We start from the raw sequence: 14,552 nt of genomic DNA, 5'->3' as shown, positions 1-14,552 counted from the left end.
ACTGGAAGAAATACTCACAAAACATAAAAGGATTTGTATCTAATATATATCAAGAACCTTTACAGTGTAATACAGTAACAAGTGCAATACAATAAACAACCCAATAAAAAATGAGTTAAGAATTAGGATAGTTGAATAGTTTTCCAACAAATAGATTGCAAATGAGAACATGAAAAGATACTCAGTATGTTAAAACCACAATGATATTAAAACCACTATATATACACTAAAAGGCCAAAAAAAAAAACCGAACTGAATAAAAATACTGAAGAAGACATGAAGCTTATACATTGCTGGGTGGAATGCACAGGCACTTTGGAAAACAGTTTGACAGTTTCTTATCTGGTTAAACATACACTTATCTTAGGACCCAGCAGTACCACTTCTAAGTATTTACCCAAGAGAAATTAAAACATATGTCTGTGCAAATACCTCAAAGCAAACATTTGTTGGCTTTATTCATAATAGCTAAAAATTATAACTCAAATGTTATCAGCTGGTGTATAAACAGATAGAAAAACTGGGGTGTATCCATAACATGGAGTACTATTCAGCAATAAAAAGGAACGGAACACTGCTACTCCTAACAATATGGGTAAATCACATGCACTGTGCTAAGTGTTAAGAAGCCAGGCAAGACACCACATGTTCTATGATTCTATTTATGTGAAATTCTGGAAAAGGCAAAACCGTAGGAACACATCAGATCAGTGTTGCCAGTGACTGGAGATGGGTGGCATAAACTGACTGCCAAGACACCTGAGGAAACTTTTTTTTTGGAGACAGGGTCTCACTTTGTTACCCAGGCTGGAGTGCAGCCTTGCACTCCTGGGCTTAAGTAATCCTCTCACCTCAGCCTCCTGAGTTGCTGGGACTACGGGCAGGCGCCACCACATCTGGCAATTTTTTTTTTGATACAGAGTTTCGCTCTTGTTGCCCAGACTGTAGTGCAATGGCACAGTCTAAGCTCACTGCAGCCTCTGCCTCCTGGGTTCAAGCGACCCTCGTTCCTCAGCCTCCTGAGTAGCTAGGATTACAGGCATGTGCCACAACACCCAGCTAATTTTGTATTCTTAGTAGAGATGGGGTTTCTCCATGTTGGTCAGGCTGGTCTCAAACTCCCAACCTCAGGTGATCCACCCACCTCAGCTTCCCAAAGTGCTGGAATTACAGGTGCAAGCCACTGCACCCTGCCAATTTTTTTATTTTTTATAGAGACGAGGTCCCACTATGTTGTCTCAGGCTGATCTTGACCTTCTGTGTTACGATTATAAGCATGAGCCACCATACTCAGCTGGGAGCTTTTTTAGAGTGATGGAAATGTTCTGTGTCTCGCCTGTGGTGGTGGTAGTAATGCAACTGTATACATTTAGTAAAACTGATTTGAATTGGACAGTTTAAAAGGAAGAATCAGCTGGGCATGGTGGCTCAGGCCTGTAATCTCAGCACTTTGGGAGGCTGAGGCCAGAGGATCACCTGAGGTCAGCAGTTTGAGACCAGCCTGGTCAACATGTTGAAACCCCATTTCTATTAAAAATAGAAAAGTTAGTTGGGCATGGTGGCATGTCCCTGTAACCACAGCTACTCCAGAGGATGAGTCAAGAGAATCACTTGAACCTGGGAGGTGGACGTTGCAGTGAGTCAAGATTGCACCACTGCACTCCAGCCTGGGTGACTTTGTCTCTAAATAAATAAATGAATGAATGAATGAATGAATGAGAGAATCTTATGTAAACCAATTCTCAATTTAAAATACATTTTAAACAACCCAGATGTACTTCCAAGGTCACTTCCAGCTTCCTTCTCCTTCACAAGGCTTCCCCTGACCACCTCCTTGTTGTGCCTCCCTCTTGTGTGTTCCTGTTAACTGCAGTGTGGGATCATTCCTCTGTGGGGCTGCTCTGCTTGGGCAGTCACCTGCTGGACTCACAGCCAGACTATCTGTTGGTGGCTCTGTGAGAGGCCGAGAGTGCTGACAGAGGTGGAGCAGGCTGAGGAGAGGCTGAGAGACCTGGGTGGGCTTCTGTGAATGTCTTGTTCCTCCCTCAAGTACCTACTCAGTTATTTCTGTTCTCTTCCCCAACAGGTTGGGACAAACATTCCTATGGTTACCATGGCGATGATGGGCATTCCTTCTGCTCCTCGGGGACTGGCCAGCCCTATGGTCCCACATTCACCACAGGAGATGTGATCGGCTGCTGCGTCAACCTCATCAATGGCACCTGCTTCTACACCAAGAATGGCCATAGTCTTGGTGCGTGCATAAGAGACCTTGGAGGCTCTGCTCTGTGGAGCCACTTTGGTTGGTGAGAGGCTCAGGGGCAAGTGCTCAAGGCAGTGTCACCTCTGCTGAGCTCTGGGGTACTGCACCATTTCCAGGAATTGGAGCCCTTTCAGGTGAATAGAGGGTAGCAGGGGCATGCCTTTGTTCATCCAGCCAGTCAGCAGCATTTATCCAACCTGGGGAGGATACTCAGAGTGCAGCAGTATCCTGGTCATGATCTTGGCTTGGTGGCACTTGTTGGAGCAAGGTTTGGCATTGGATGAGAAGTTTGGGGAGCTCTCACATAGATTACGTGGTGGTGGTTTGCGTGCCTGTGACCTGGCCCAGACTTTGGTGTTGGTTGCTGTGGAGCAGCAGTGAGGGCAGCGTTAGTCCAGGAGGTAAACAGACAGGCTGGAGTCAGATGGAGACAGACCTCTGGCCTACTCTTGGTGAATGGGCAGCAGCTGGAACAGTTACATTGAAAAAGGCCTCTGGTGAAATCATGAAGGATGGACCAGAGTAAAGACCAGGAGAAGAGGCAGATGGCCTGAGGTAAGGCAGCAGGGATGGGTGCAGGAAAAAGGCCCAGGTGTGGCCCCGCAGGGCTTGGTGACAGATGGGGTGCACTTGCAAGAAGGAAAGGTGGGAAAATGGCTGGATTTGTAGTGCTGTTAACCAGGAGAAAAACTCAGGAGAAATAGCAATCAGTGGAAGAGGATGGGGGCCTATGGGATCCCTGGGAGGAACATTCTTGTACGTGTGTAGACATTTAGGATTAGGACTTGAGAGAAAGAGAATTTTGCTATTCTGATGCCTTGCTTACTGGGTGCTAACTGGTATTTGCCCACATTGGCCCTGAGGTGGTGACTGACTGCTGGGTCTGCCTGCCTGGGTTTGCAGAGGTGTCTGATCTAGCCACACCCTAGTTCTCCCAGAATCATATAATGAGGAGAGGACTGGCAGAACTCTATCAGCCCAGCTGCCACCAGCTCTGCCAGGAAAGGGAGTTGGGCATTTTATTTGAAACCCAACTCCTAGAAGCCCCATTTCCCTTGGCTTGAGGGTCAGTAGAAAGGTAGCTGACACGCTACACATCCCCTCTATGACTTGTCCAGGAGGTGGGCCCAGCTAGAATCAAGGGACCTGAGTGGGAATTGGGTTGCTGATGGCTGGGAGTGCATGCCTAGGGGCCAGCATTCCTCGTCAGGGCAGCCAGATGCCCTAGCGAAGAGCCAGCAGGAAAGCCTTGATAGCTAGGCAGCCGAGAATGTAGCACAGACACTGCCGAGCTGACCTTGGTGTACATCAGAGAAACCCTTCTCTGAAATTGATGACTACCTGGCTGTAGTTGCTAGTGACTGACTGGTGAGGAGCTAGTAGGTAGATGGTGGGCCAGGGCCTCAAGACAGCTCTTCACTCTCCACTCTGCACTCTGACTCCAGCTATTTCTTGGCTTCAGGTTCTACTGTCAAGAGTCCCAGGGGCCACTGTTGTGGGCTCTCACCCTGTATCCAAGCCCTTCACCTGCCCCTTTGTATAGCTGCCTTCGTCATATCCCTGCAGCTTGCCCACATTGTGCTCACAGATGAGAGCATACTCTGCTGTTCCCTCTGCATCTGCATCTCTCTACTCTGGGTCCTTCATGTGCACTGGGACCACCAAACGGCCATGAGCTCTTTGTTAGTCAAGTCCCAAGATTCCACAGAGAGCAGATGGCCACTTTAATGTCAGCTCAAACCCTTAGGCTGTTTTTAGAAACCTATATCCTTAGTGGATGCTTTTTATAGACCCCCATCCAAGACCTCACACATGTTGTAATTAAACTTCATCTAGTAGTACATTGCTTTTTTCTCCAGCCTATCAACACCTTCTGTTTTTGCTTGTTCTTTCTCAAATATTTGATAGTCTTTTCATTGTTGTAGTAATCTAAAATCTGTTAAACGTGTTTGTTTATGTTTTCGTAAAGATATTGATAAAAAATATAGGAAGGAGACAAGGTTAAGATTTGAGCCCTTCAGTATATAGTTGAGCTTGTCCAGAAAGACATCAGCCATTTAAGAGTCACTAAGTTGGCCGAGCTCAATGGCTCATGCCTATATTCCCCGCACTTTGGGAGGCCAAGGTGGATGGATCGCTTGACCCTAGGAGTTCAAGATTAGCCTGGGCAACTGGCAAGACCCTATCTCTATTTAAAAAAAAAAAAAGATGCCGGGTGTGGTGGCTCAAGCCTGTAATTCCAGCACTTTGGGAGGCCGAGGCGGGTGGATCACAAGGTCAAGAGATCGAGACCATCCTGGTCAACATGGTGAAACCCCATCTCTACTAAAAATACAAAAAAAATTAGCTGGGCATGGTGGCGCGTACCTGTAATCCCAGCTACTCAGGAAGCTGAGGGAGGAGAATTGCCTGAACCCAGGAGGCAGAGGTTGTGGTTAGCCGAGATCATGCCATTGCACTCCAGCCTGGGTAACGAGTGAAACTCCATCTCAAAAAAAAAAAAAGGAGAAGAAGAAGAATCACTTAGTTCCTGAAGCACATATTTTTCCATTTTCTCCACATGGATATTATTGAGACCTTACTGAAAATGGGATATGGCCTGTCCCCTGCATTTTCTAGATCACAAAATTTAATGGAAAGGCAGTTAAGTTGGAGTGACAGACTACACGGTGAATCTTCTAATGTCCCTGTTTCCTTTTCCCAAGCCATCTTACAATAATGTGCTTTAGAATTGAACAGCAGCAGATGCTGCTCCTTTACAGCAGCAGAATGATATCTCCTGCCTCTGGTCTCCCTGCTCTTTTCCTCTGCCACAGCCCTTTCCCTTGTGCCATTCTGTCAATTGTCTGCAGAATTGTTAGTTATATGCCATCTCTCCTGCTGGAATCTGAGGACCAGGTTTGCAGCTGTTTCTCTAGTCTTATGACAACAAATACTTGGTAGAAGGATGAAGGAATGAGTGAACGGAGACAGGGACTGATGTCTTATTTGCAAGTGGTCCATGTACTCACAGTCATTTCCACACAGCTCTCCCAAGGTCTTTATGTTCTCAACCTCAGCGGTCCCTGACCTATGTCTGTTTGGCTCAGGGTACTCCTTATCAGCAAGTTTGGCTATCCTGTTTGCCTCCTGAATCTTTGCCTGAAGCTTCTTTTCATGGGCCAACTTGGATCTTTCCATCAAAGAGACATTGCAGGCTGGAGGAGCAGTGTTGCTCCTGTCCAGTGGAGTAGTGGGTGGAGGAGCGTCTTTCCTCATTCTCCTGGAAGCACCTCAAGGCTTTGTCCTTCCTGGGTGCCATGGTGAGGCAGTTGGGCAAGACTGGGTAGGTCATCCCTTGACCAAAAGTGTGGCAGTTGCCTTACCCTGTGGTACTACTGCAGCTGACTTGTACCTAGACTTCAGAGTTCATGAAGTAGTTTTCAGAGAATGTCTCATTTTCTCCCTTTTTCCTTGAAGTCAATAGATCTATATTATCTTTTTCAGGTGAGCTCAGAGAAGTTGGGTTACTTGCCAGAAGTCACTGCATATGACTTACGGACTTGGACTCCCTTTTTCTAGGCTTTTGGGGGACTCCTCCATGATCCCTGGAGTAGGCAATATCCTGGCCATGCTGTGATTCATGAGGGCAGCTCCTGGGCACACCTGCTGGGTAGACACTGGAGTCTCCTCCTGGGTACAGAGAGATTTCTGGATTCAGTCCTGCCAGCATGCTGGAGTCATGCCAGCTGTGCATGTGGGCCCAGAAGTGGCCTCAGACAGGCAGACCATGTGGCTTATGAGCATCCCTCAGTGAGAAGCAAACAAAATAACCAAGCAAAGAATGTAAACCGTCTTTCTGCACCTTGGTTTTTTCATATGTGAACTAGTATCAGAGACAGTATACATCTTCCAAGGTTGTTCTGAGGATTGAATTATGCTTTACAAGACACTCAGTCCAGTGCCTAGAAGAGAGGAAGCATGTGGTATGTGCTGGCTGGCATGATTCCAGCCAGCTTTCTGGAAGACCTGTTGCCAGACCCTTCCCTGTTCTATTCCGCAGGGCTTCAGTTTCTTTTCTGGGCAGGGGTTAGAGTAGCAGACTGGAGACCTCTAAGGAATCAGCAGTTTGAAAACCTCTGAGGCCAAAACCTCAGGAGCTTCTGGGAGATAGAAGACTTTATCTGAAAAATGAGAGGGCTCTGAGTCCTTGGGACAGCCTCCACTGGCCCTGAGCCATTTCTCAGTCTGAAGAACATGGGTGCTCTGGTGGCCTGCTTATGTAGTTGGGGTCCCACTCCCCTCTACCCTCACTTCCAATTCAGAGCTGAGGTTCCTAGAAATGCAGCCCCTTCTCTTGGCAGGAGGGTTTTTGACAGGCTTTTTTGGTTTTGGGGACAGGGTCTTGTTCTATCACCCAAGCTGGAACTCAGTAACACAGTCATAGCTCAGCGTAGCCTCAACCTGCAGGCCTCAAGTGTTCCTTCTACCTCAGCCTCCCAAGCAGCTGGAACCATAGCTAATTTTATATGTTTTGTAGAGACGGAGCCTTGATATGTTGCCCATGCTGGTCTTGAACTCCTGGTCTCAAGAGATCCTCCCACACATGCCATTGTTAACCTGGGCTTTGCCAACTTGGAACGTCTGAGGACTCTGACTGCATATGGTCTGAAGATAGGCAGCTGCCACCTTCCCTGTCTCTGCCTCTCCATCAGCTTCCAGATGACATTGGAGCATCAGACTGGGAATGAATCCAGCCCCACCACTTTTGTTAGCTTTGTGATTATTGGCAAATTGTTGAACCTCTGAGGCTTATTTTTCTCCTTTGTAAAACGGGATAATAAAGCCTGGTCCCCAGAGTTGGTGTGAGGATCAGATGAAGTAATAGAGAAAAAATGGGCCATGCCTGGTGGCTCAGGCCTGTAATCCCAGCACTTTGGGAGGCCGAGGCAGGTGGATCACTTGAGGTCAGTAGTTCAAGACCAGCCTGGCCAACATGGCGAAACCCTGTCTCTACCAAAAATATATATTAGCCGGGCCTGGTGGCACATGCCTGTAGTCCCAAGCTGCTCAGTAGGCTGAGGCAGGAGAACTGCTTGAATTTGGGAGGCAGAGGTTAAAGTGAGCCAAGACTGTGCTACTGCACTCCAGCCTGGGCAACAGAGTGAGATCGTCTCAAAAAAAAAAAAAAAAAAAAAAGAATGGAAAAGGATCTGGCATGCACAATGAGTTTCCATAAGTATGTGTCAAATCAAGAGAAGGATCAGGCCTGAAGGGGCTGCAGGGATAGATCTTTTGAATGTAGTTCTTAGCAGGCTTTCCTTGAGGGTGGAAGAGCTATGGATCTACCTAAGCATCTGATTTCACTTCTGGTCAGGCCGCCCACAAAGAGAAGGCCATGGTCTAATTAAAACTGCCCGATTGGGCACAGTTGCTCACGCCTATAATCCTAGCACTTTGGGAGGCTGAGGTGGGTGAATCACTTGAGGTCACGGGTTCAAGACCAGCCTGGCCAACATGGTGAAACCCTGTCTCTACTAAAAATACGAAAATGAGCCAGGTGTGGTGGTGGCCACCTGTAATCTCAGCTACTCAGGAGGCTGAGCCAGGAGAATCACTTGAACTGGGAGGCAGAGGTTGTAGTGAGCCAAGATCGCACCACTGCACTCCAGCCTGGGCAACAGAGGGAGACTCTGTCTCAAAAACAAACAAACAAAAAAAGAAACAACAACAACTATCCGGCTCTAGCACTGGCTCCATCATGGGGTGCAGAAGCAGAGTAGCCCAGGGCCTGGCCCTGATGATTGTTCCTTTCCCCCCACAGGTATAGCCTTCACAGACCTCCCGGTGAGTACTGCTATTGGGTCTTCCCCTCCTGGGCTCCTGGGGGCTGACTGGGATGGGGCACAGTGGTACCTGCAAGTGCAGGGTATAGAGTCTGGTCTTTTTCCCAGTCAGGGATGTGTGTCTTGCTGTCAGCTTGAGGGTACCAGGAAGGGCACTTGCTGGCCTTCCTCTCTTTCCAACAGCAAGTTCTGGTCTTCCTACGACTCTTAGCAGTTGACAGTAATTTGTGGCACTTCCAAAGGCAGCTGTGGGGCTGTGGGGGTAGGGTGGTGGAATGAAGATAGCTCCATGGCTCAGCTGGTCTAAGCCAGTTCTGTGTCAACTGGGGTGCAGAATGTACGGAATTGTTCCAGTCCCTGTACATATTCATTAGAGATCCCTGAGGAAAGCCAATGCCTTCGGGGAACTCATCTGCTACTCACTAGGGTACCCCCAAGCCAGAGAGGTGAACTTTATGGGGTCTTCTCTTCTTAGAAAAGGATGGGGTTTTCTACTTACTTAGTTCGGGGTGCATCCTTACCTCCAACCATCCTGCACCTATATCCCAGTCCCTCTTTATTTTGAGTCATCACAGGCTTAATCACATGCAGGGCCTCCACCCAGGATACTGGGAGCCTGGCCTAGCTCTGTGTATTCTGTTTGGGTTCTGGAAGGAGGGAAGGTTTGCTGATCTGGTGGCTGCTTTGGAATCTTCAATACCCCAGTGATGCCCCAGGAAATGCCTTTGTGATCTTATGGGCCTCTGAAGCCCAGACCAGAGAAGCCAGGTCCTTTTAGAACCTCCTGTCCATGGTTCAGAATCCTTCCCTCCTACCTGGAAGCCCTAGAGGGGCTGTGATTCTAGGCAGAGAGAACAGATTCAGGAGGAGAATGCTGTCCCTGGCTAGGGAAAAGTCTAGTTATGGGGACGTGACATGAAATGGCCAGTTGTGAGCATGGCCTGTATGCAGCCACGTGCAAGAAAGTATGGGGGATGACATTGCGGGCAGTGACAGTCAAGGCAAGTTTGCTGGACGAGGCGGGCTTTGCCTGTGGTGTGGAGGATGGAAGGGGGAAGAAAGGAACTGAGAGGTCCAGTGCAAAGCCGGTGGTAGGCTGAAGCCAGCATACAGGAAAAGCTCCTACACCTTGTGCAGGTACAAAAGTGCATGGTTGGCCGGAGGTGGTGGTTCACTCCTGTAATCCCAGCACTTTGGGAGGCCAAGGCAGGCGGATCATCTGAGGTTGGGAGTTTGAGACCAGCCTGACCAACATGGAGAAACCGCATCTCTACTAAAAATACAAAATTAGCCGGGCATGGTGGTGCATGCCTTTAATCCCAGCTAACTTGGGAGGCTGAGGCAGGAGAATTGCTTGAACCCAGGAGGTGGAGGTTACAGTAAGTGGAGATTGCACCATTGCACTCCAACCTGGACAACAAGAGCAAGATTCCATCTCAAAAAAAAAAAAAAAGTGCATGGTACTCAAGAAGGAACATGGCTTGAGCATGGAGGTAGAGTGGACTGGGAGGCTCAGGGAAGGCCATCTGCAGTGACAGTGGGGAGGAGGTTGGCGAGGCTCTGGACAGTAGCAGCCAGGAGCCACAGGAACCACAAAGTGAGGGAGGGACCGGGCAAAAGCCAGTCATGGCAGGGGCTAGGTGGAAAGCAGGGAGCCCCACACCCTACTGGCCAGATCCTCCTCTTAGCAAGCCTCTAACAGGAAAGGCAGCTTCTCTTCACCCTTTGCCAGTGCCAGGGGTCTAGACCACCAGTTCCCTTTTGCCATGCTCCCCTCCTCCCTTCCTTCCTGCGTCATTCCATCTCTGCCCACCCCCTCTTTTTTTTTTTTTTTTTTTAGACAAGGACTGTCACCCAGGCTGGGTTGCAGTAGCATAATCACAGCTCACTCACTGCAGCCTCAATTTCCTGGGATCAAGCAATCTTCCCACCTCAGCCTCCTGAGTAGCTGGGACCAGAAGTGTACACCACCACACCTTGCTATTTTAATTTTTTTATTTTTTGTAGAGACAGGGTCTCACTTTGTTGCCCAGGCTGGTCTCGAAATCCTGGACTCAAGCAGTCCTCCTAACTTGGCTTCCCAATATTCTGGGATTACAGGCATGAGCCACCGTGCCCAGCCTCATGTGTCTATTTTTTGTGGCAGAGATATCCTCGGCCCTGGATCTTTCCAAGAGGAGCCATGATCCACCATTGCAGCAGACCTTCATGGGCACGTCTGCAGGGTTGTGACACCCAGCCCATCTCTGTATGCCTTGGCTGCGTTCCAGAAGGGGTTCTTGGGCCTTGAGGACACAATGGCCTCTGATGCAGGGCGGGACACTTTCCATGTTGTGCCTTGCTTGCTTTTCTTTTGCTTTCTCCCCTCAAGCTTTGTGGTATAGTGTGTCTGCTAGGGAGGTAGGCAGGAAGGTGGCTCTGCCCTGCCTCCTCCAGCCTTGCTGCAACTCTCCCAGCCCGAGCATGGGCCAGCAGCAGCCATGGAGGTGAGGTGAGGTGAGGCGAGGCCTTGCCACCCCGCTGCCCTCAGGGCCTGACTGACATTTCATTCTCCTCCTCAGGCCAACCTCTACCCCACCGTAGGCCTGCAGACACCTGGGGAGATTGTGGACGCCAACTTTGGGCAGCAGCCCTTCCTGTTTGACATTGAGGACTACATGCGGGAGTGGCGTGCCAAGGTCCAGGGCACAGTCCACTGCTTCCCCATCAGTGCCCGGCTTGGCGAGTGGCAGGCAGTGCTGCAGAAGTGAGTGCCCTGCTCCCGCCCTTACCTACTCCCACCCCACCCCAGCCCTCTCCACTCTAGGCCCCTGTAGTGCTACAAGCAGTCCTTAGAAATTCCAGTTGGTGGATCCTGTCTGGGAAGTATTCCTAGGGCGATTCAACTTGCAGCTCTCCCATTTCCCTCTTATTGGATGGACAGCTTCCGATGAGTTCTCCAGGCTGCTCCTAATTAAACCTTTGCCCCTCAGCCAGATTGGAGGCTCCTGTGTATAAGATCACCAGCAGGGCTGTTTTCCTTCCCCAGGTCATTTTGCAGAGGATTTTGCAGAGGATGCCCTGTGGTCTCTTCCTCTGTGGACCCTTTTCTACCATAGGGAGTATCCATCATGCCGTGACTCTGGCCTGAGGCCACCTCACAGGGCCCAGCATCCAACTGAGTCTCATTCGTCTATAGCAGTGGTGGAGGGAAGGGAGTCCTCCTAGGACCAGCTGAGCTAGCTCCTTGGCTGATAAATTCCCAGACTGTCCTGCAAGCCAGTGTTGCTGAAACTCCCAAGGGAGGCCAGCTTTGGGTCTCTCTTCTACTTGTCATCTGCAAGCCTGAGTGAGGCAGTGACCAGTACCCACTCTGCTAGGAGGTGGGTGTTAGCTTGGCTCCCAAGGATGGGCAGATGGGCATGGGGAAGGGCTGGGCTTCTGCTACCTCTGGTCATTGCCCTGCAAAGGCACCAGGGTGCTAGGGTCCCCTTGGGTGGGGTTGGGGGGCACACTGGGTTCTTTCTGCAGCCTTTGTCTCTTGAGGCAGGCCCCAAGGGTGGGCTGAGGCAGGGGCTAGGTGACCAGACCTTCCCCAGGAAGAACAGCATTGCTGCCTTTTGTTCCCAGCCCTCCAGAACAGATGACAAGGACTTCCTTGGATGGCCAGGACTGTGCCACTCCCATAGCAGGCTTGCTGGGATGGGCAAGGAGAGGAGTGAAGCTGCCAAGGCTGTGTAGGGGAGGAACTGATGCTCTCAGTTTTCAGGGCCTAGGCTCAGCATATGGATGTGTTTTTGTTTTTGGGTTTTTAAAAAAATATTGAGATCGGGGTCGCACTACGTTGCCCAGGTTGGACTCCTGGGCTCAAGTGATCCTCCCACCTCAGCTTCCTGAGTAGCTGGCATCACAGGCATGTGCTACCATGTGTGGCATAGCACATGAGTGTTTTTGTTTACATGTGTGTATCCATGTGCTTGTATGTGTTTATATGTAGCATTTGCCAAGACCTGGATATAATTTGTGTACTATGGTTTTACATAACTTCATTTAGTGAATATTGATAATGGCTATGTTATCTCAGAGAAAAATTTGTCACAAGCCTTTCGGCTGGCTTCCTTTAGTGGAAGGTCAGGTAATTTCCTCTCTTTTACTTGTGTAGGTAACCCACTTATAGATAAATAATATTTTATATTTACCTTTGTGTTTATAATAATAATATGGTGTAATAATAATTATATTTATTTTATTTTTTTTCCTGAGTCAGGATTTCACTCTATTGCCCAGGCTGGAGTGCAGTGACAGTCATGGATCACTGCATCAGCCTCCTGGGCTCAAGCAGTCCTCCTACCTCAGTCTCCTGAGTAACTGGGGCTGTAGGCATGCATCACCATGCCTGGCTATTTTTTTGTATTTTTTGTAGGGACAGGGTTTCGACACGTAGCCCAGGCTGGTCTCAGACTCCTGGGCTCAAGTGATTTGCCTGCCTCAGCCTCCCAAAGTATTGAGATTACAGACGTGAGCCACCACACCCAGGCAATAATTATTTTTAAAGTAGAGATGAGATCTTACAATGTTGGCCAGGGTGGTCTTGAACTCCTGGCCTCAAGTGATCCTCCTGCCTTATCCTCCCAAAGTTCTGGGATGACAGGCATGAGCCGTCATGCCCAGCTGATAATTATTACTTACAATATTATATAATATATTGTTTCATAATAAGTTTTATTTATGGACTTCTTCCTGCCAAGCACTTTATGTATGTTATCTCATTTGCCCCTTAAAGCCTGAGGGACCACACACCCAAAGTTCTTGCCTTCTACCTGACAGCCCTTCAGACATTTGTGTTTATAGTTAATAGTAATGACATCAGACATGGACACACCAAGGTATTCACTCTTGTACACATCAGATTTGAGGGTTCAGCCTCTGCTCTACACATAAGTATAGATGTACACACATGTACCACTGTTCAGCCAGCTTCTGCTGGGGTTAAATGGCTACTGGGAGTCAGATTTCTCCGGACCATTTTCCAATGACATGTGTTCCTATTGGCCCTGCTGCTGCCTGTCTCTGCCTGGCAAAATCACCCTGATCACTTGGCTTTTGGGCCTCTGATTTGTGGCGTATCATGGTGTAACTCTGGGTTGTGAGTTAGCTTCCCATCACTCACTCAGTAGAGCTAGAACTGCTGAGGGCAGGTTCACCTGGGGGGCTGAAACGTTTCCACCAGTGCATGGGGCAGCCTACAGAGGGGCTCCTGTCTGTAAAAGGTGTGTATGCCACATGCATCCTGTCTGGGAAGCTGCCAGATTACCTGGCTAGCTGCAGTTTCTGGAAGCTGTCAGTGAGACCATTGGCCTCATAGGCTTGCTGCACTTCCCAAGGAGGCAGCCACCTGTGAGGAGATGGGAGTGTGCCCGTGTGTGTATTTCTGTTATCGTATTTGCTTACCTTTGGGCAGCATGTGTCAGAGAAACTGAAGCCACTCCTCTGAACTGTGGGCACAGACGTGACCAGCCCCTCCGCAGCCTGACTTGATGAACACGGGGCACTATGGGGGAAGTTTTCATATTATTTCAGCCCTTTTATTCTTATTCTGTGGAGGTTACACCTCCAGGACGTGTTTAGGGAGACCTCTGGGGGAGGTAGTCTGTCCATTGGGTGGTCAGTGAGAAGTGCAGTTCTTGAGTGTCACCTGGAGTTCTTCCTTTCTTCTAGCATGGTCTCATCTTACCTCGTGCATCATGGGTATTGTGCCACGGCCACGGCTTTTGCTCGAATGACTGAAACCCCGATTCAGGAAGAACAGGCATCCATAAAGAACAGACAAAGTAAGGTTTATTCTACTTTCCCCTTTCCCTTCCTCACCTGTCCCTAACACTACTCTCTGGCTCATGCCAACCCTGGTTAACCTGTCAGGAGTCCATTCATCTCTGGTCCTCACTGCCAGTCTGCAGCCCCAGGCCATGTTTCTGTCCCACCTTCAAGATAGCACTGCTCAGATGGACAGTTGGCGGGATGGAGATGTCTCAGGGCAGCCTCCCTAATGCACATTCTGAAGGCTGGGCGCAGGCTAGGCCCTGGCATGGCTGGTTCCATTCCTCCATTTCCTCTCTGCTTATTTCCTTCCCTCTGAATCCTGGATTCCTCTTAGCCTCCTGTTCATGGTCTTCCAGAAAGACTGTTTGCCTCTTACCAGACAAACACTCTGCTTTTCTCACCATTTACCCAGCCTTAGTAGTTCTGCTTATTCCTAGCCAGAGAGGGGATGGAAATGGTCAGATAGGGTGAAGCCAGTACTCAGTGGCTGCTGTGGGAGCACTTCTCTCTGCTCCTCACTTCTGGTCCTATCCTTTGCAGACAACCTAGAGTCCTCCCCTAGCCAGAGCTCTCCCATTGTTGATGCTGGCCTGGATGCTGTGTGTCTGGAGGCTCTTTCATGGAAGGAAAGGTATTGGAAAAGAGGAAAGAGAGCCCAGCTGAAG

At 49.2% G+C, this 14,552-nt stretch overlaps 1 protein-coding gene across 2 annotated transcripts in view; it reads left to right on the top strand.

The window, feature by feature from the left end:
- RANBP10 (RAN binding protein 10) overlaps window positions 1–14,552 on the top strand; it is a 90,539-nt gene that overhangs the window by 71,061 nt on the left and 4,926 nt on the right. For both annotated transcript variants that reach the window (XM_008986073.5, XM_002761076.7), the window contains exons 4-7: window positions 2,087–2,254; window positions 8,067–8,089; window positions 10,650–10,834; window positions 13,786–13,898. In XM_008986073.5, coding sequence (XP_008984321.1) covers window positions 2,087–2,254; window positions 8,067–8,089; window positions 10,650–10,834; window positions 13,786–13,898 — 489 coding nt within the window. The remainder of the gene's footprint in view (window positions 1–2,086; window positions 2,255–8,066; window positions 8,090–10,649; window positions 10,835–13,785; window positions 13,899–14,552) is intronic.

The sequence above is a fragment of the Callithrix jacchus genome, chromosome 20 (assembly GCF_049354715.1).
Source record: "Callithrix jacchus isolate 240 chromosome 20, calJac240_pri, whole genome shotgun sequence".
NCBI lineage: Eukaryota > Metazoa > Chordata > Mammalia > Primates > Cebidae > Callithrix > Callithrix jacchus.
This window is presented reverse-complemented; position numbering and strand designations above follow the sequence as displayed.